Source organism: Magallana gigas, chromosome 9 (assembly GCF_963853765.1).
Source record: "Magallana gigas chromosome 9, xbMagGiga1.1, whole genome shotgun sequence".
NCBI lineage: Eukaryota > Metazoa > Mollusca > Bivalvia > Ostreida > Ostreidae > Magallana > Magallana gigas.
The window spans coordinates 17564947-17586699 of NC_088861.1; the positions used below are offsets into that span (position 1 = coordinate 17564947).

The 21753-nt window shown below is 34.4% G+C and overlaps 3 protein-coding genes across 14 annotated transcripts in view; 1 reads left to right on the forward strand and 2 right to left on the reverse strand.

The window, feature by feature from the left end:
- Window positions 1-8148, reverse strand: part of LOC105318839 (RING finger protein 17) — a 46484-nt gene extending 38336 nt beyond the window's left edge. For all 9 annotated transcript variants that reach the window (XM_066072108.1, XM_066072110.1, XM_066072109.1 and 6 more), the window contains exons 1-6: window positions 7999-8148; window positions 6421-6539; window positions 5767-5870; window positions 5549-5619; window positions 5328-5416; window positions 5029-5090 (exon numbers count right to left, since the gene is read on the reverse strand). In XM_066072108.1, the coding sequence (XP_065928180.1) occupies window positions 5029-5090; window positions 5328-5416; window positions 5549-5619; window positions 5767-5870; window positions 6421-6539; window positions 7999-8083 (530 nt within the window). In that variant the 5' untranslated portion in view covers window positions 8084-8148. The remainder of the gene's footprint in view (window positions 1-5028; window positions 5091-5327; window positions 5417-5548; window positions 5620-5766; window positions 5871-6420; window positions 6540-7998) is intronic.
- A 178-nt stretch (window positions 8149-8326) lies between these two features.
- LOC105318837 (putative inhibitor of apoptosis) lies at window positions 8327-15462 on the forward strand. Of its 3 annotated transcripts, none has more exons than XM_066072115.1 (7): window positions 8327-8483; window positions 9945-10336; window positions 11025-11173; window positions 12534-12582; window positions 13258-13350; window positions 13929-14027; window positions 14220-15462. In XM_066072115.1, the coding sequence occupies exons 2-7, from the start codon at window positions 9955-9957 to the stop codon at window positions 14408-14410; spliced, it is 963 nt and encodes a 320-aa protein (XP_065928187.1). In that variant the 5' UTR covers window positions 8327-8483; window positions 9945-9954; the 3' UTR covers window positions 14411-15462. The 3 variants fall into 3 exon arrangements, with proteins under 3 accessions (XP_065928187.1, XP_065928188.1, XP_065928186.1); XM_066072116.1 differs by having other exon boundaries at window positions 8327-8440; XM_066072114.1 differs by having other exon boundaries at window positions 8328-8405.
- Window positions 15456-21342, reverse strand: LOC105318848 (uncharacterized). 2 transcript variants are annotated; one of them, XM_011416142.4, is made up of 5 exons: window positions 21042-21342; window positions 19116-19693; window positions 18507-18876; window positions 17404-17909; window positions 15456-17232 (listed from the first exon to the last, which is right to left on the reverse strand). In XM_011416142.4, exons 1-5 carry the CDS (start codon window positions 21322-21324, stop codon window positions 16387-16389), a joined length of 2583 nt encoding a protein of 860 aa, XP_011414444.4. In that variant the 5' UTR covers window positions 21325-21342; the 3' UTR covers window positions 15456-16386. The 2 variants fall into 2 exon arrangements, with proteins under 2 accessions (XP_011414444.4, XP_019919099.3); XM_020063540.3 differs by lacking the exon at window positions 21042-21342 and adding an exon at window positions 20441-20708.
- Between the last annotated feature and the right edge of the window lie 411 nt (window positions 21343-21753).

Genomic DNA, 21753 nt, shown 5'->3' on the forward strand with positions numbered 1-21753 from the left:
GAAATTTTAGCCAGGTGTCTCTGAAATCAGTCTGGGTAGCGCTGACTTTGTTCATACACAGTTGAACTCTCGGCACGTGCTACTCATGCCTTCAGGCTTCAATAAGATCAGAGGTTGACTCGTGTGTATATACACAGTAAAAAGTCACATAGAGACACAGGGTGGCATGTGCTACCGTAGTCATGCCTCCAGGCTAGGTAACTATCCCCCGGTTAACACCAGTTTGTACACATGGCAGGGAAGTAATAAAAAACGATCTTAAATTAAAACCGGCTGTACTGAATTATTTGGTTTGAAAATTTTGACGCAATTTCAGACATTTTCTTACGATGTTTTCAAGAAATACATTTTATTTCCCTTTTGTTTAAAACTGTGAAATAAGATTAAAGGCTACTATATGATAACGTTATTGGTTTAAACCATTTATTCATTAGAACTAGCGGTAATTTTTCGACCAATTCTTCGAAGTCGACCTATTTATACTTTTTTTTATATTATGGCTAAAAACGGCCTCCTTCGCCCAATAAACCGTATCGACCTAAATTCCGTGAAATACGGTATTTACTGAATTAAAGATTTGAAAATCATCATATTATATATTTTTACACCAAAATTGCATCTTTTTTTAACTATTTGACTTGCATACTTCTTATGTGGGTCATTCTCAAAAAAGGTGGATTTTTTCAAGTACCACTTGTTTAAAAACAAAGTACTTACAACCAGATTGAATTTATCATAGTTTGTATCGGGCATATCATGATGTTTGTTTGCTAAAATATGCCAACAGTACATCAAATGAAAATCTATAAAAATATGATATTTACAACCACATGAAAAGAAAACAGTCTTTGGTGTAACGCATAAGAAATATTCATAAATTTCATTAAATCTTATGGTTCATGCATTTGGTTTGGTGTTAAAGTTAAATTTTTTGAAGTTGTTCTTGAACTTAATCATAAAACAAGAATTTAATAATGTATTTTCCTTAATTTTTCATATTTTGTTTGTGAATGAGAAATATGCATCTATCTCATGACATTGTATTGCACACTGGAAACTTCTTCTCCAATTAATGTCTGATTTTTTTTTTTGGGAGACACTTGTAAGTGACATGAAAAATAATCTTAACTGAAAAAACCTCAATATTTCTTGAAAAATCTTTGAAAATAAAACAAAACAAGGGATGTTACACTAAGGACAATTATTGTTAGTCCAAGTGTTATACCAAGGACAACCTTTATTTAAACACAAAAATATCAGATTTCAAAATAGAGACAACTGAATGTTTTCATAGCTATAACTTATGAATGCATATATTTAACAGTAATCATTATCAATGTGCATAATAGTGCCCCTAAAGTCAAATTATTTACATAATTTAGTTCCAGTATGTTTCACCGAGGACACTTATGCTACACCATGGACTTTGCCTGTTATAAGAATCAAAGTTTTAATATTTCAATTTGTTTTGAAAGCTTGAATGTATTTTAAATGAATTCAAAATTACCAAATGCACTTTGCAGCAGATATATTATACATGTTACTGTTATTCTCTACAAGTTCAGGCTTAAAGTTAAAGTTTGTTATACAAAAGACACAACATGTTACACCATGTACACCATTTTATCTAGTTGATGAATAATTTTAGTATTTTATTATACTACATTGCATAATCTGTCATAAAATGTATTTATAAAATACTTGTTTTATTAATTTTTCTATCAGAAATACATGCATGGGTTTGTGTAACATTAAAAGTCCTTGGTAACACATTTTGTTTAAAGTCAAATAATATTTATTAGGGACAATTTGGCCTAAGCTGCAAGTCCAATATCAAATTCAATATTAATTATACTTGAATTGATAAATTTGATTTGATTTGACAATGCTGAATTTTTTTAAAATGAATATTTTGGGTCATATGTCCTTGGTGTTAATTGTATGTGTCTTTGGAGTAACAAAATATTGCATGATTGAGAAATAATCTAGATATACAGCAAACAGATGCATTAACATTATATATAAGCATAAACTAACAAATGTGATACATTGTGATATATTTATTGAATAATTTCATCATATCTTTCCCAAAAAAATAAATTATGTAAATTATAGTCTCTGGTATAACAGTGATAGTCTATGGTGTAACTTTTTGTTCTTGTTACACCAAGGACTGTTACACAAAGGACATATTTATGAATTAACTTGTCTCTGCTAAATAATTACTGCTCCCTCAGAGTAAAAGAGCATATTATCTGCTATAACAACACATAGCAATAGTTTGTCTGTTTTCCAGAGTGTCTAAATATTTCTTTTTCCTAAGTATTTCCTGTTAGCCCAAAGACAATATAAAAAGTTACACATTTATTTCTACTTACTTATCATTATAAAAATTGAGTAAATTTCATCTTCAGCTATTTTGTCTTCTATCATTGTTTATAGCTATACGATGGGAATAAGGAGGCATCAATTATCTTTCAAATTACTAAGAATAACAACTCTTACACACCAATATTTTGTTTCGTTACACCATGGACATAAAAACATAGAACAGACAAACTTGGTCTCGCTGAAAAATATTGTTCATATATTTTCTTAGTCTTTTTGTTTGAGAGAAGTATTTTACTTACCTTTTATCTCTTGACCCTATTATTTTAATAAAAAATGGTGTAACTACCTTACAAAACCTATTTAAAGTCGCAAACTCTGAGTGGGAACAGTCAAATAATGTGAAAAAATCAACTTATAAACTTTCTAAATTTTTAAGATTTTGTTAGAATTAACTGTTTATGTGCCAATATGTATGCTAATATATATCCAAAGGTAGCACAAAAGTGAAACTTGGCAAAAATCAAGGATTATACTTTCTAGTGCCCTTGAACAACCCAAAACCACCTTTTTTGAGAATGACTCATGTATCATTCTATCAAACATGATCAAGTAATTTTCTGTTGATTTGAGAAACTATTCAAGATGTAGTGATCGAGCAACCTTAAAAAAGCTTAGCATTCTTTGCAGAGCATTCTTTGTGAAGTGAGTAATCGTTTAATATTCAGTAATTAGAGTTTGTTGACACAGACTATATTTGTATAACTGTTAGAATACTGGTAAAATGAATTATTAATATCATATTCATGGAAACAAACTGTAATGTCACACAAGCCAGCCTCCAATGTACTTATATCTCCATAAAGGTCCTATACATCTTGACCTTAACTGTCTAACCTGCAGTGTATAGTTTCAAATCTCCCTGAAATTGGGTCATTTTCCAAAGAAGCTTATATCAACAGGATATTCCATCTCTGGCAGAGCAGAGCAATAAATATTTGGAACTCTGGTGTATTCTGGTCATTAACCCCTAATCCAAATCCCAATACCCAGCAACATTTTTCCAGAGCACAATCTCCCTGAGGAATAGGTGTGCTACACACACTTGAAGAAAAACCTAACCCTACCAGGCTGCAGAACCCTCTAAAGTTCATCCCAATTCCTATTGGGTTTAACTCTTTAACTGCCAGACACTCTCTATAAATAGCCTGCTGCTGATAAGATCTTAGGCTGCCTGTTAGCATCAAGCTCACTACCAGAGATAATTTCCTGCTGTGGCGGAATGAAGACAAAAATGACCAGTAGACTGATTTATTACCTATTATCTCATTACAAATGTAGAAAAAAAAGTAAGGGAGAAATGTATCTTTTTATAAGCTATCATTCATCAATACTTTGCTCTCTATATGGATTGTAATTTTCCAAGCATTTCTCCAAGACGCAATCCATAACAGGACATATATGACAAAGTTTGTCATGGCCTGGAGCTCTTCGTGGTGGATTTTGAGACACATCATTGCGGTGAAAATACTTACTAATGTGCTCAAATCTGGATCTAGTCATAATTTCAGGAATGGATGGATTTCCAAATGGTTACTAGTCCATGCTAGAGAATAATTCAAAATTTGTACCACGGAAATGTACATATAAATTCCGAAGAATGCCTTCATTTCCTCAACCAATACCTCTTTCCAATGACGGTCGGGTTTAGTTTCTATGACTCTTGCGGCATATGAATTGGTTTCTCTAACCAATAGTTCAAACAATTCTTCAGGAAAGAATCTAAGAAAGAAATCAAGTTCATTTTTCCGGGGTCCAAGCTCAAAAGTTGCCTCCTTAAATGGCTTGTTGTTTGGTTTCCTCAAGTTTGGACGCCATGCCAAATCTTCGTCATCGCTGTCCGACTCCGAGCTGGAATTTACCGGTGAAAGATCTGGGGTTGATACAGGAGAAACAGATATATCACTTCCAATTTCGGGATCAACATCAAAACTATCGTTAGTATTTTCAAAATATCCCCACGAAAACTCTGAACTATTCTTGCTGTCTTTGTCCGCGATCTTTACTACGTGTTGTTTTCTCAAAATATCGATCGCACTTCTAAGCTTGGGTTTGGGGGATTTCCAATGCTATATATGGGAAATAATGTTATAAATAGGTTGAGTTAACATTTCTCTCGGTCCCTCTCATTGGTTTTTCTGATCATAAGACTTCGTTTCTGACTAACCACGACTTATTTAACAAAGGTAAATCGTACATCTTTGAGAATACAAACATGGCCGCCATAAACACTTATCAGGGGCTTCGGTAATACAGGGCATTTAAATATAGCCGCATATATGCGAGTCTACGGGTGACAGCGGTTTTATTTAGTGCGCATATCGGCGGTTGTGGCGGTTAAAGAGTTAATTGTCCCATTTTCCTTACAAAGAGAACACCTATGCATCAAAATGTGCAATTAAAAGGTGAAGAGTTTTCCATACAGCACTCTAACAAAACCAGGGAAATTTAAACTTAACTTATAGTCTATCCAACTACACATTTTCCTACCCTCAAGAAATACACATAATCATGCATAATCAATTTAAAAAATAGAAGCCCAAATATTTTTGAAGGGTGTGCAATTACCATCACCTGACATTTGTATTTTTGAGATCAGGTAGGCAATGCTTAATTTTTCACCCAACAAGAAATCTTTACCTCTCTTCACTCTCCATAGGCAATGCTTGGTGTTGTCTTAAGGTGTTTGACTTGGAGTGAACCTACATGTACATCAAATAAACAAAAATTAAATTCCATGAAACAAATTCACAGTCTTTCGTTTCAACTGTTTTAGAAAATTTTTAAAATAGAACCTTTTGATTTTTTTCATTTCTAGTAACAAAAACTTTTTTTCAATTTTGGAAAAAAATTCAAATGTCTCCCCCCCCCCCCCCCCCCCACCAATTACCTCCATTATTTCAAAACATCTTCTTTCTTTTAAAAAAAAAATATATTACCTTATCAAAACATCCTTGGCACATAATTACATCACATTTGTCACACTTGCACACCGCTAACCTACGAAAACATTCTCTACACATTTTCTCTAAAAAATAAAAAAGAAGAACAAACACATTTTTTTCATTTTAAAATAGATACATGCGTTTCATTTATAACATATAAACAATTGAAATTTGTAAAAGTAATTCTCTTTTTCAGATTTAAATGTAAAGTATACCTTCTCTGTCGGCCTGGTTCCTAAATGCTGGATTCTGGACCATTCCTGCTGGGGAAAGTTTCTCCAACTCTCTATTCAAAAATAGATCATAAATTCTTACCGTAATATCATTTATAGATTTTTTTACCTGCTTAATAAATATGATGGTGTATAATGTTGACACATCATTAAGTCTGTGAAACAGAAATCTGTGATCATTTATACAATGTACAACTTACTGATTAAGTAGTGCCCTCTGCTGACACATCATCCAGCCCATGACATAGATATCTGGCCATAAATTCTTTACACTTGCCTCTCCCTGGGGTAACTGTGTTACTGCCTTTACAAAAGAGAAAAGAAATGTCATTTCCAATTGAAATTTTAACATAGGCAGAGAAGAAAAGAGTACTAAAATTGAACAATATGAGTCTGTCTGCTAAGGTGCATGCATTTCAATCCATCAAAAAGAACACTTGAGCAAATACCATCAACTATCTTCAACACTCGATCTCTTTTAAATTAGTACATGGAGAGTTAATTAAAGGTTCCTATCCGAGAGTGTTTTGGGGACATCATGTACATGCATGGTTTGATACTCAAGACTCTCAAACAATCCATATTTAAAGATATTTTCTGTAATATTTAATAAATCAATATTCGATTAGGCTTTAATCATCAAGAATAAATATACAACTCTAGTAGGAAGAAAATACATGTATGTATCTCATGATGATTTTTAACAGAGCAAGTACATATAAACCAAATAATTCAGTTCATGATTTTTAATTAATAGAGTCAGTAAATTTTGAATTAAACAAGACCAACTATAGAGAATCATGAGTCCCGAATTATTTGTACTTAATATTTTAAATAGCTCTATCAACACTTACTTGACATGTTGGACAAGCAATGCAGGTCTTTGTATCTCTAGCTAGCTTTGTTAAACATCCCTCACAGAAAGTATGGCCGCAATCTAGTATCAGAGGACTTTTGTGCTGTCGGTTATTTTCTATATAAAGTAAGAAAAAAATAATATACTTAAGTACATTTCCAATTAAAAAGACTTTGAAAAGCTCTGCTAGGCACTCAATCCCTCTCAGTCTGCTCCATGATGATTTTTTTTATCTAGAATGTACTTTGGAATCATTGGTTCATTAATTAAAAGTAAAACAGGTAGAACGAATCAGAACTAGACCTTGATTCAAGTTACTGATATTTAAACCGACCATTTTTGTCTTTATCTTGGGCATTCCCTTATAATTTAGTAATATTACGCATAAAAAATTATGATAATTTAAAGTAAGTCCAAATATAATTCTGAGCAGAACCTCTGCTAAAATCTGAATGAATGGTACATAGACTAGTAGAAGTTAAGTAAGTATGCAAGTAACATTAATTTAAATAAAATAACTGGCCAGAACATATTCCAATTTAAAAATATGACATTGTATTGTGAATGATATTAGACACAGTTCTTATAACCATTATAATCCAACATCCTCAAAATTGACTTCAAAACAATTACCAAAAAACCCCCACCAAACAACATATTTTAGTACATGCAGTAAAAAGAATACACATGAATAATTTCATTTGAATTTCTATAAATTAGCTATAGAGCAGCATGAAATATAGCTGCAGGTCTGTAGCTCCCGGTCTGAAAAAATTCGGATGGACGACCTGGGAGCTACAGTGCCTACCATAGTAAAAAACTGCAATTTACGGCGCACTAAAAACTGCGCTAGTTTTGGACTGATTAACCTTATTTTCACACAAATTCTGGCAAAACAATTAGTACCATCAAATTCTTCAGACAATTTACTACTGATATTGCTACTTTACTTGCCTCAGACTTCCTTTGAAACATGCTTACCGACCTCGGAAAATAAAGTATATTAATTCACGTCGAGATCGGGAGTCACCATTTTTACATGTAAACAAGCTGCACCACTTCACTTCACAGGGCTGGTGATCGTGTTAAGAAGAATATCAGAGGCAAGTGAAGTGACGATATCTGTAGTAAATTGTCCGAGGAATTTTTTGGAATCAAATATTTGTACAGAATATGTTCGGAAATGAGATTAATCAGTCCAAAACTAGCGCAATTTTTTGTGCACCATAAATTGCAGTTTTTTATTATGGGAGGCACTGTAGCTCCCAGGTCGTCCATCCGAATTTTTCAGACCGGGAGCTACAGACCTGCAGCTACATGAAATACAGAAAACCTAGAAATTGACATCCATGGATTATAGTTTTGCACTGTAACCCTTTCAAAAGATATTGGTGAAGTAACATTAGTGTTACAACACAATACTTAAGTATGATAGTATCACCTCAAAACACAGTCCATCAGCTCTTGTCATGACATACATTCTACATGTCCATGATCACACGCTGTTTTGGTGTCTGCTGTTTTGACTTTTGTTTTTAAACCAATGCAATAGCATCTATCATTCTAAATACCGTACCTTTCGCAATATAAAATCCATTGCACCTTGGACATGCCGGGTTTCTTTGCAGTGAGCTGACTTGTGTTATATTATTTGACAACATTTTTTTATATTATTTCCCACCACCTGTCTCCATCAACTTCCCGCGAGTTTTCGCGCATTGATGAGATAATGATTAACTCATACACTTTGTATTCGGATTAAAGTGAAACAAGTCATATATCCATTATATTGTTATCATGGCCATATATCTATTTGATAACTGAACATAATCTCTATTTTGCATTTAGCCTATTACCAAAATATGGCAATTTTATTTGAGAGAATTGAAGAATCGAATATATTCAAAATGGGTTGTCAACTAATTACGCGTTCCTGGCAACTTTCTGTTTGAAGAATATTATCAGTTTGATTGGAATGAATCGGTAAATACCCTTGGCTGTCCAGAAAACTTAGAAGAGTATGGGCATTTACAATTCAGCACAGTTATAATTTATATTTGTGTAAGTTTTGTTTTCGCACATGTAGTCATGCATTTGATTTATGTTTTCCTTGCTTGTTATTTTTGCAGACAATGCAATGGCATTTACATGTAATACATGGTTGACATTGGCGGATCCAGAGGGGGGGGGGGGTTCCGGGGGTCGGAACCCCCCCTTTCTCTGGGACATATAAATTTTTTTGAAAACTTGTAATGCCTATTTAAAGGCAATTGTCCCCATTTATAATATAAATACTGTAATTATTTCAAATAAATGCTTTTAAAATTGCTAATTTAAAGAATTTTTTACAACGCACCGTTATTTACATGTACATGTATTTCTTATATGAAAAATCCTAACGATTTTTTTTTTTATCGAAAAAGGTACTCCCCATCAGCATCCGGTGCTAACATCTGTGAGCAAACGTGGAAAATTTTTAAAAAATTAACTAAGCAGTGTCGCTAAAACACAGATTCATGATAACATTTACAATGTATTGCCTACTCTATTTCTTTAAAATATCGATTATAGTTAATTTTATGCAAGTTATGCTATTTTTCTGGAATGCGAGCTATATACCGTACCTTCATACCCACATGAATCACAAAAGAAAGCCCTTTTTTGTTTTGTTTCCAAGAATCGGAAATTATGTTACAAAATACCGTGTAAGGGGTTTATATATAAACCATTATGAAAAAGCACAATTTTTCAAAACTTTCCTGAATAAGATTGCATCTGTACTAGTGCCGGGTGATGTGGCGCACCCATTATACAGAGGTCACATCAAGTTCCCTGAATTAACAATTGAGTATTAAAAAGGGTTCTGTGTCCTAGCTTGTGCATTGACAACTGAAAAAAAAGTTCAATAAGTTTCAATTAATGTCCATTGTTCATAATAAAACTATGGTTTCTTTGAGTAAATTATCAATTCTATGACTTGTCATGTCAATGATTTATTAATATTGTCTTTGGAATTGTTGAGGAATATTACAAAGGAGTAAACTGTTGTTTCTGGATGAGTTGTCAGATACCCTGCATTACCATTATTATGGGCTTAAGTTACTTGTATATTGAACGGTCCTATATATTTATGATGGTACCAATCTAAATGTTGTATAATATGCATGTATTGAATACAAGTACTCCATCATTACATGTTGATTACCTCTTGCCTAAATGGATGCTTTCAAACATAATTACTATAGTATGTGCATCTTCGCTAGCCAAGGGTTTCTGATCCGGGTGAGAAGGTGTACAATTAAAATTTTGAAACGCTCTCCTTGCCTTGATTTACGCCACGCTGAGTTGCAATTTAAACACTCTTTCTAATTCATTCCTTGAAGTTGGTCTAGATCTGACATTAGAAATTTTGATAAAAGTCATATCGTATATCAAATACTGAAACTATTTTCATGATCATTTGATTTGAAGTTTTTATAATTTAATCAGTTTTTAAAAAAAAATATATATTATTGTATGCAGAGTTGCCGCAATGACAGGACAGATAACTGAAGAGGAATTCCTCAAACTTCGACATGACTCAGAACTCCGCCTTCAAACATTCTACGATCATTGGTCAGCCTCAAAAGACTACCTCAGCAAGGAAGAGTTTGTGCGACAGGGATTTTACTGTGTGGGGCAAGGAGATAGAGTCAGATGTACCTACTGCCGTGGCAACCTCAGTGATTGGGAGCCCAGCGATGACATTCTGTTAGAACACAAAAAGCACTTTTCCAAGTGTCCATTTATTGCATCTCCGTACAAGTATCCGGAATTTCGAGACTTTTCTAGTCGCCTGGAGTCATTCAGTGATTGGCCAACTCAGTTTTCACAGAAAAAGGAAGACCTTGCTCAGGCTGGAATGTTCTACCTGGGTAAATATAGGTTTTGTAATATCTACCGTTATAAGCAGTTTGAAAGGGAAATGCTGTATACAGGAAGATATTCGCCCATGTTTTATTTTTCGCACCTTTTGCCCTCATCAGCGGGCAAATTTAAGACAAGGCGAATTCCAGTGTCTCAAATTACCGCTCTTTAATCACAACTTTGTCTGGGCAAATTCAAGATAGGGCAGAACCGTTTGCAAAAATAACCCTGTGTATAGTAATCTTTGAAAATGATAGAAGTTAATCCTAGGACCATTTATTAAATGTCCTGTGAAATGGACCTTTCTGCAACAATATCCAATAATGTAGTTTCATGCATCAATATTCGTTGAATACCAATTTTCATGGATTTCGTTATTAAGTTTATCCATGAAATTAAATGTTCATTGAAGTGCAATTTCTACTAACAGTTTGTACTGATAGGGTCAATGGCCAAGAATTTATGTATCCTTGAAACTGTGAGTTTCACTTTATCCACGAAAATTGACATCCTTGAATATTAATGAAACCACAGTAAATGTATACAGTTCTTTGCAGATTTGTCATTTTATAAAATTAATTTCAAAGTTGAAATGACAAATATTGCAGAATGATCATGAATTTTGTTGCAGCTATGGACTATTCATTATAACATATTGATTATAATGCTCCTAATTCTGTACAATTATTTTTGAAGGCAAAGGAGATCAGACTAAATGTTTTTGGTGTGGTGGTATTCTTGCTGACTGGGAACCAGGTGATGAACCAGTTTCTGAACACAGGAAGTGGTTCAAGCATTGCCAGTGGTTGGAAGTCATCAAGTCCGAACCATTCTTTGTCAAAGCGGTTTGTATAGCGATTGTTTGCAACTATACGTGTACTGTGGTATTTAAAAGCACCTATATTTTGCTTTTACCCAATCAAATCAGATATGTTTTCACTAATTGAATTTAAAACAGGCTAAAATGCATGGTCTGATTGCACAAAATATCAAATTTTATGGATGCTCCATGCCTATATATTAAAATAAATGATAACTAATAAATTTCTCTGAAAATTTTGTGCCAGCTGTTTGTATACTAAATTGACGTCGACGTAACTATTTGACGTCATACTCGGAGATTGGAATTGAACAGTACATACTGTTTATATAACTCGAGGAGGCAAATTTTCGGTTTTATATCGTACAGGGTGTAAAAGGGTATATTTTCTATACATGTAAGTATATGATATAGGTATATTTACAATATGCCTTCGGCATTCACCAAAATGTATGTCAATCAGATTTAAAAAATGTTTTTCTTAGTAGGCAAATTAAAATATGAACGCAGTTAAAATTAGTGAATCCTTCTCTGAGCTATGAGACTTATTAATGTTAACTTCGTTATCAATGTTGCTTAGGCCTAACAAAAAAATAGGTTTGTTTCCGCTTTCCCGACCGACCCTAACTTAAACCCGCCGACCCAAATTTTTTTCTCGAGTTTTTCTTAAATTTCCGTTTTTATCCGTTTTTTGTTAAAATATTAAAAAATTTATTGTGTCCTCTAAATTTAAGTCGTAAAAACGCTTATAGAACTTATTTAGATGTCATCAGTGTTGTGTAGATGTTTGTTATTTACACTTAATGGCAGCACATGTCGTGCCAATTGAGCTCGAGAAATGTTCCCTCCAGCCAGGGAAAAAGTTCATCACATCATTTAAACAATGACAACAAATACTTGGGTTGTTTTTTTTTTTATCTTACTCAGTTTAATAGATAAATGGTTTTAATATGCACAATTGAACAGATGGAGTGGGGAAAAAAAAAAAGATTAAAGAAAAAAAAAAAAGCCGACCTACCGACCCTAATTTTTTTCAGCCTGAAAGCGGAAACAAACCTATTTTTTTGTTAGGCCTTATGAAGCAGATGAGAGTCATTTACTTTCCATGGATGGGACATTAGTCCTGGGCATGTTAACACCCAGCATAAACTGGCTCCAATGCAACGGCAGAAGTTTGGACTGATACAAAGCAGATATAGTGCCTTGTCTAAGTGCACAATGTTAAGCATAAAAAGAATTTTAAAAATTTTCAAAGTTTGAATTCGGGATGAATAAACCCAAGCAATGTCACAGCTCAAGATATATGGATTTTGCTTGTATATAATTCCATAACACATCTGATTTGTATTGTTGTGATACCCCACAAAATTTATTTTGAATTTCAGCTGGAAAGAGAGAAAGCAAGTAAAGAGAAGGCAAAAACTAACACATGTAGTAAGTGGTGCTTAATGTGGAAACCAGTGTCTATAATACTGTGGATTCCTTATTTTACGCAAGCACTTAATTCCGCAATTCAATGGTTTTCCATCAAATCGCGAAAACATAAAATCGCGAATGCCGAAATATATTCATAGTTTGTTTTTTTTTTTATTTTTAAAATTTGCAAGCAGGCTTCTTGCGATTTCACATGGATATTAATGCCTCGCTTTTAATTAGGAATTTACAGTAACCTAAATATGTGTGAAGTTGTATTATTTTGTAAATGTTTTTGGAGGTTGCATATTTTTTAAATGTTTTATGTTATTTAATTTGACTGATTGAAAAGTGGGCATTTTACTATAGAATGTGAGAAATTAATATCAATGTAAAATTGCATTAAGCGCATCTCTATGTTTAAAGGATTTTAAAATATCGCTCTTTTTTTTCATATGATGAAAATTCAACGTTTGTGATTTTATATTCTTGCGACTGGATGCAAAACGGTTGAATCGTGGATTTAAGTACTCACATGAAATAAGGAATCTTCCACTGTAAATAATTAACAATTTGAAAATTTCATTAGGGAGTTGATTTTGATGATTAATGTTATATTTCTGCTTTTATAGTTTAAAGAATGGAGAAAAAGGTCTTGTTTTAATCTAAATGAGTAATCTAAATGTTTTTTTGCAGAGGTACCTGTTCAAGAAACATATTCACCAGAAGAGCTGGCCAAACAAATTGGCTTCTCTCCTGAAGTCATTAACAAAGCAGCTAAGAAATGTGGTAAGTATTTGATCCATCATCCACTTTTACTTAAGAAATAAACACGTCAGCAATTTAGAAAGTTCACTGAGATATGAACTTCTTTGGTCAGGTGATCAAATCCTATGAAGCCCAAAAAGTTCCTCTGACGTTTAAACTTGATCATGTACCAACCAGTTTATAGTTCATATTCCTATGAACTTTTTAACATTGCATGCTGTTTATTATTTATATTTACGTTAAGTATTTGAGAATGGGAAGTCGTTCAGAATCATTAATAAAACTGTGTTTTTACGTTTACTATATTGCAACCACCAAGCGATAAGCATGTGTGGTTATCATTGTGTCGTCATGAAAAAGTTCACACAGAATTGAACATGTTCGCTATCCTATTGGCTCATATAAGGCAGCATATTTTGCAAATGTAAATATTCTCATATGAAACTTTGTTCCAGTGAAAATGAATTTTCTTTAAGAAATCTTTGATTTATTAAACTGGAAATATTTAAATATTTGCACCCCTATACATACAATTTATTTAGATATTTGACTTAGTAGAGATTTAATGGGTTTTTTTTTTTTGGTTTTTTTTTTTGCAGGTGCTGCTTTTGATGTAGAAACTCTAGTCAAAGCCATTCTAGATTTAGGAGAAATGAAAACAGAAGAGGTTGTTCAGGTTAAATCAGAAAAAGATTTAGGTAGGTTTTGAATTTGCTTATATAATGCATGAATTGCCATCACCAGCTGGAATTTGAAACAGGTCTCGATCATTAAATCATGTTACATTATTAGACTACATATGTAAGTGTGTCTGCTTGGTAATTGTCATGTGTCATGCAATTTAATTATTATATATTTTGACCAATAACTTTCTTTTTCTTCAATGATAGACATGAAATGCTTGAATAAGTCTGCAGAGTCTTTTGATCCCAGCTGCAAAATTTGTTTTGATGCCAACTTCAACACCGTTTTCCTGCCTTGCGGACATTTGCTGTGTTGTGAGGACTGTGCGAAAACAATTCGGACCTGCCCGATGTGTAGATCTACCGTCGATTCAGCCAAGAAGGTCTTCCTGCAGTGAATGAAGTTCAAGTGCACTGCTAACATCATACACGTAAATTCGTGACTGTATAATTATAAACAATGCATAGGGTTTACAAGAGAATTATTGTTTATACTCAGAAAGAGTCAGTTGACAGAAATTTTTAATTACCAATGAAGAAATTTCGGAAATTTTTATGTCTTGGTTGATTCCTGCAAACCTGTTATTATTTAATAAAACATATTTGCTGTGCTGATGTCAGCAGAATTTTATTCATGACTTTGTGCTCTGACAAAATTAAGCTCAACACAATAAAATGCAATTTGACATAAAAGAAAACATAATATAGTATATTACATAATTTATAAACAGAAATCAAAACTATCTACCTTTTATCAATCAATTGATAGACAGTGCACAAAGTAAATGACTTCCTATTAAGCACTTCCAAAGCTCAAGTTAAATATGTATTATCAGTACTAATACTTTATTGCAAGAACATAAACTCATTTGGCATGCAAAATGATATTTACAAAATTATACATATTGACTGCCTTTTTACTATGAAAATGCTAATTTAGAAATATTTTACAATTATTCTATACAATTGTAGCTAATAGTCTTAAATTAGAAATGCTTAAAATAGTTTACATGTGTTGACAAAGTTTTTTAATATTTATTTTTATCAAAATTATTTGAATATTACTTTCAGTTTGAATTGAAATTGTACTGAATAATCAAAACAATTATATCAAAAGAACTTTGTTTTTTTTTTGTCTCCATTTAAACTGACATTATAATAAACAATAATGACAAACTTTATGAATATTGTAGAAACTCCATAATTTCACATTGTACCGGTGATATTTTCATTTCCAATACACATATTTCAAAAGTTAGGGTAACCGATGTTATTTTGAAAAAATAAATATATACATATCTCCAATGAAAAATATTGCTTACCCGGTAGGCTAAAAATTTAATCATTATTAATCATATGGATACATTTATTTTTGTTTACTTGTTATCGATACTTTCATTTTTTGAAAAAAAATTTGAAAAATTCTATCTCTCTCTATTTTAATACATATATGTATTAAAATAATTGAAATATTCAGCTGTCAGCAAGAGATTAATTGCATGCAGCCTGTGTGTGTGTGATTTTTAATTGTTTTTTTTTTTGTTCGAGCTACCGATAATTTATTTATTGTAAAAGGCATTACATGTTTAACTATTGTATGATTCACATTTTATACACAATATTTATATTGTGATATTGTTGTTGATATTTATATGTATACTTTCCATGGTTGTGTATATATTTATTTACCTTGACTTGTGTGTTTTAAAAGTTGGTTTGTAAATAATAATCAGGTACTTAGTAACTAGGTTTGCCAGTTTTTATATGAATAAATCTATAACCAAGGAAAAGTTTTCATGAGGAAGTTTTACAACAATTTTTAAAAATTTAATTAAAAAATTTATTTAATTTAAAAATTTATCACAATGTGATGAGAGATATATAATTGTATGAGCAAATTATTGCATGGTTTCTTTGCTTCTGTTGAGAAAAAAATTCAGTGTGAATGATTTGTTCACTAAGGTTGTAAATTTTGTGAAATTATACTCCCTTAAAATATTCAGGTTTTACAGTACATATATAGTTGTGCTTTTGTATTTCTTTTATACAATTAGTTGATGTGTTCATTAAAAAAATTTAAGTAATTTTCATTCCATTTTGTTTTAAAATTTGTTTTAATGTGTTTACAGCTTGGCGATTTGTTTCATTGTTCCACATTTATATAATGTTTTCCACCATTCAGTTGTCAGTGAAAAACCATTTTCAACATTTTATGTGTTGAAGGTCAAGGTCAAAGACTAACTTCAGTGACCTTGACATTTTATAAGGTCAAAATACACTACCTGGAACACAATCATTCTGGGTGTTAAAACTACTGACGATTGTAAGCAATGTATTTCAGATGCGAATCTTTTCTCAGCTTTGATGTTTGATGCTACGTAGCTTGATCCTCCTGGTCATCAAAGAGATGAGTAAACACATCAATCTCTCGGGCTGAGGCAGCACTTTCAGACTCCTTCACAGAAGAGTTGGAATCGGACTGAACTCCCATGTCTGAAGAAGTTCCTGTACTGCCACACGGCAAGGCCACTAATTCCTGCCCCGAGGTACTATTTTGTCTCAAACAGAGGTCAGGGTCATTTGGTGAATTGTCTATCCATGTGTCAAGGTCATTTTCAGCAGACACTTCATCTGCCCTTGGTGCTGGAGGATGAATGTCAATTGCATGTTTGTTTGTTACTTCAGGTATTGGACACAGCACAGGGGAGATAACTGTAGGTCTTGGGGAGAGGCCAGAGGTTCCAGAGTGTTTAGGGCTTTTAATTGGTCCCTGAGGTGAGGGAGGGGAAAGATATTTGCTAGTTGAGGGGCTTTCTGTGCCTCTTGCTCTGTCACTGGAGCTCTTTCTCGAAAGTTCTATATTGATTTTTTCTGAGGCAGTAATATCTACTGGATCTTGCTTGACGGGGACAGTTTGACTCGGAGAAGTCAGGAACGGATTGGTGGTCCTTCCACTCGGTGATGTAACTGTCGCTACATTTTGATGGTGGTGCTGTTGTGGACTGTAGGCTTGCGTTCCTGGGGATCCAAAGTCAGAAATATTCCTCGAATGGAATGACTGTGCGTTCTGGAGATAGCTCTGGGAACTCATCATGGACGGCGGGTTGCTTACGGAATCTGATTGGTTCGGTGCTCGTGGCTCCCAGTGACTTATGGTGAGTCCTCCAGGAATAGACATAATGCTTATCATCTTCTGTGGCTGAATGTCCAAAGCTGTCGGCTGCAGACGTAAATATTGATTAATTAATTGTGCGAATTTTTGTTTAAGAAAGTGAGTATAAATATTTGATGAAATGTTTAACTGTATAGGCCTATATATGTACTTTATGTATTAACATATTTAGCTTACCTGTAATTATTTGATACCAACTTTGAAAAAGAAGTTACAAACCTGAACCATTTCGCTGCGAGATTTGGCGCTCCAGTTCTCATGCTGCGCCGTGTCAGCTCGTGGTTGCGGGTTGCAGTTAGCCAACATCTCGGATATGAGTCTGGCGTTCTCTTGCAGCATGGAGATGGCTTGGCCGAGATCCTGTGGGACATGCTTAATATCCTCCGGAGACATGGACGTTCCTTGGTCCCGTAGGTTTCCTTTGCTTGGTTCCTCTTGGTCGGGAAAACGGAGATCTATGTGGGCAATATCAACAAAGCCGTCATTCCCAACGGACATAGAGCGACGCTCGCGCCCACTTTTTGCCCTTTCTACCAAGTCGTCTGCGAAGTCGTATTTTTCCCGGTCCGGGCAGTCCAGATCACTGACCACTACCATGGCGTTCACGCTGCGTGACGTTCGCTGCGCCCACGGGATGAAGAACAGAATCAGGGCGCCGCTTATGACGGGGATTCCGGCACAGTGGAAGGCTACGTTATACGACCCCAGGGCGTCATACAAAGCACCTGTAAAAAAAAAATTCTTAATACTTCAGAATTTTAGGGACAAATCGTTCTCATTCAATTTTATTCTGAAAAATGTTATTACAAGGTAAGAGACCACACACATTTTCGTTTTGAAAATGTTTTGGAAATTTATCAATTACATTTAAGTAAAGTGTTATAAAGTTTTTGTATTGTATGGAAAATTCGCGAAAACGTTAGGAAATTGACTTAATTAATTTTTAATAACGCAATTTTAATTAAATTGAATATTTTCTTTTTTTTATTCAGTGCATTCACAAGTCTCCTTATAAAACACTTTCTTTGGAAAAACAGATTTTTTTTCCAAATGGATTTCAAAATCGCAAAAATATTTACCAATCACCGCAATTTTTAATACAAAATTAGGGAAATTTTATAAAGCGTAAACTGCCTCAAAACATTTTATATCGTATAAAACAAATAAATATTGAATTCATTCCTTAAATAAAAATTCGATTTAAAGCACAAACTTTTAAAAAAAGGATTTTCAACTGCGAAAACATTTTAAAATTACGCAATATCATAAAACTATAATTCTCTAAAATGAAACATTTTTACACCCTTCAAACATTGACTCACCAGCCACAGGGGGACCAAGTGTGAATGTAACAGAACTAGTCCCAATCAGAAAGCCCCAAGCCGTCACGGAGTTTTCTCCCGCCATCAGAGACACCGTCAATACCGGCAGGAGGACAACGTAACAACCGTCAACCAATCCTATGATCACAACGTACAGGATTATTCCGGTAAACGAGCGAATCATCGGCAACATCATCACGGCTGTTCCAGTTACCACCATCGATAACTGGTGCATGTGAAGGCGGTTTAGGACGCCCAGACCGACGATCTTGCCGAACATGATGCGGCCGATGGCAGTGGATATCCCCAGGACCATGATGAGCATCGATCCTTTCTCGGGCGGAATCCCAATGTCTTGTGCGTAGGAAACCTGGCCAAAATAAACAGATCACTGAGTGAAGGGACACTAGCATGTCATCACAGTATTCACTAATAAAAGACAAGCAAGAATCGTTCGTAAGCAATTGTCTTTTGCGACAAGACTCCAGAAGAACAGAACGACTGTATGAAAACTATAAAGAAGTCCAAATCTTTGTGCTAACAAACATGCTGACAATCAATGGAAACTTCAAGTGAATAAGATAAAAAGACCTTTGCAACTGAACTTACCAAATGGACATAGGGAATGTAATAGCCAAACATCACGCATGTAACCGCGCAGGTCCAAATGATAAACACCCTGTTCTTCCAGAGTTTCAGTTCCTTCATCAATTTTCCGGCGGGGGACTGTTTTATTGTCTCCAGTGGTGTTTCCGTGGCCGCCGAGGGCAAAGGTCGCACCAAGCAGCAACAGGCAGCGCTAAAAAGGCAAGTCCCTGCGAAGCAGCGGAACGTGTTCCTCCAACCGATGGCGTCAATAAGCGCCTGAGACAGAGGCGCCATAATCAAAGTACCAACACTGCTACCGGCCGTCATAAGGCCCACAGCAAGAGTCATGTACTTGTCGAAGTAGTTTGGCGCGATTGTCATAGTGGGGCTTATAGACATGCAGGCTCCTATTCCGTAGATGACGGAGAAGGAACCAAACATCTGACCCAGTTCCGTCACGAAGGAGGAGCCAAAGACGGCGACGGAGCACAGGATTCCCCCGGTTATCATCACCACACGGTGTCCGAAGCGGTTAACCAGGGCGCTGGCCACAGGTCCAAAGGTCATCGACAGTCCATAGGCCACGGACCCAATCCATGCTACAAAAAGATTCGAATTAGCAGTTTTAATTAAAAAGAAAAGTACATTGTAGTGCGGTACATGTATTCATTAAGTCAATTGAAGTTGGAGACAAGTCCTTCAATAATTAATTCTAAAATCTAAATTCTTTCATAAATATTTAAATAAATGGTTTCTCTTTAATTAATGACATCTTTTGCTTTTCAATGTCTTAAATATATAATTTTTTTTGCGAAACTATCTTAACATTCAGTATCAATTTTTCAGTAAAAAGTCATCGTTTGTTATAAAAAAAATTGCTTTCAGTTGGAAGCTTTGCTGTGCACATCGTTGGTACCCGCTGACTTTCTATCTTTTAAGCAGTGTAACAAATAGAAAACCCATGGGAACCGACGATGAGTTGTGCATTCATTCTTTTACAAGGTTTTTTTTTTGCAAAAGCATAATGCACATATCCCAACCACAATGAATAATAAACTATTTTCTCGGGGGAATCAGATTCAACGAATGCACAGTATTATATCTGTGCATGCAGAAACTTGTGAAAGAGTACAATGTAGTCGCAACCATTTTTAATGATAAAGGTATTCTATGAAGTTTTATGTTTATACGTTATCTTTGAAATCGCAATTGCAACCCACTTATTGCAAGATCGTCATTTCATTTCAAATCACCATGCACTTCAGCGCCGCAATCTATATGAATTGCACCACAATAGGATGGCGACTTTTTGTTCTATATAATCCCAAATTTCATGATATACTTACCGGCACGCTCCCTCGATGACTTCATGTCCCTAACGAACGCGACCAGAAAAAATCCCCACGAATGGAGGACTCCGTTAACGAACGCCCTACTCAACAACAACGAAAAACAAACGAGGAAGGCCCGCCAACTGTCTTTCGTAAATCCCTGCGCTTCATTCTCAGTATTATTTGATTCTTCGTCATCACATAGGAGAGCTTTCTCCTTTTTCGCCATTTTGAAAAAAATGTGGTTCGTTGCTTTATGTTTCAGCGCCAAACGATGACGTTTCCTCCGTGACAACGTAACAATTTTAACGTTATCAACGTCACGACGTACGCCAAACTTAAACCCATGAAATATCTGTAACCCTCAACTAAAAGCTACCATCGTATGATATATATACTTTTATAATTTTTAATATAATACCAGGGCTGCGTTTTACAAAAGAACTTACGACAAAATCGTAACTATTTATAGTCTCATGGAGTGCCCTTTGAGTAACAAAATTTATATTGTACCATTAATTTACCCTTATTTCAATGTCTAATTATTTTTTACAGACATTAAATTCAAATAATGATTAGTTTGTGATTAATAAGCACTCATTAATTTGATACAAACCAACATTGGCTTTGGTGGACGCAAATTCATGCGTCAGAACCACAAAGAAGATTCCAAACACGTAAAGGACGCCAAGGATTAGAATCTGCGTCACGATCACCGCGCCACACACAATCCAAGACCGTCTGCTGTCTTTGTCCGCTGTCGGCGTCAATAGCGTCGCCCGGGAGTGCAAAGGTGTGTCCCTGGGCCTTTCCCTTGTGTGGATGGACTGATCCATATGTCTATATTCCATTTTCATGTAAAATGTTTTCCATGGTCTTTTATTTCGAGAGAAGAACATCCGTAACGGCTACATGTAGCATACGTTTATTTATTTTTTTGACGTCATAGAGGCTTTCGCGCCAAAAAAATAATTTAACGTTTGTGCATGTCCGATGACCTTGGAGCAAAGTAAATAAATTGGTCAAGTAAAGCAAAGATAAGCTCAATATATATTTATTAACTATAAATAACGGTAATTTTAACATTGAATTGTGGCTGTTTTTATATATTACATGTAGTTTGCTGCATTTTTAAGGTGGCTCACTACACCTAAACATAAATTCTCAAATAAGCAAAAAAAACCCCTTGATTATGGTAAATAGCATACGATAAAGAAGAAGTATATAAGTCAAATAGGCAAAATAAATGTGCAATTTTGATTTTAAATAATCATATTTTCAAAATTTTGATTTGATCAGTAAATTATGTGAACAAAAGCTCCATAGCG

Excerpts from the sequence above, each read along its gene's own strand:
- LOC105318837 (XM_066072114.1), top strand. Across the intron at positions 10,337-11,024 it reads GGCTGGAATGTTCTACCTGG|GCAAAGGAGATCAGACTAAA; the intron begins GTAAATATAGGT and ends TTATTTTTGAAG. Across the intron at positions 14,028-14,219 it reads TAAATCAGAAAAAGATTTAG|ACATGAAATGCTTGAATAAG; the intron begins GTAGGTTTTGAA and ends CTTCAATGATAG.
- LOC105318848 (XM_011416142.4), bottom strand. The coding sequence starts at position 21,324 with ATGTTCTTCTCTCGAAATAAAAGACCATGGAAAACATTTTACATGAAA. Across the intron at positions 18,877-19,115 it reads ACATTCCCTATGTCCATTTG|GTTTCCTACGCACAAGACAT; the intron begins GTAAGTTCAGTT and ends TATTTTGGCCAG. Across the intron at positions 17,233-17,403 it reads CTCGCAGCGAAATGGTTCAG|CCGACAGCTTTGGACATTCA; the intron begins GTTTGTAACTTC and ends TTACGTCTGCAG.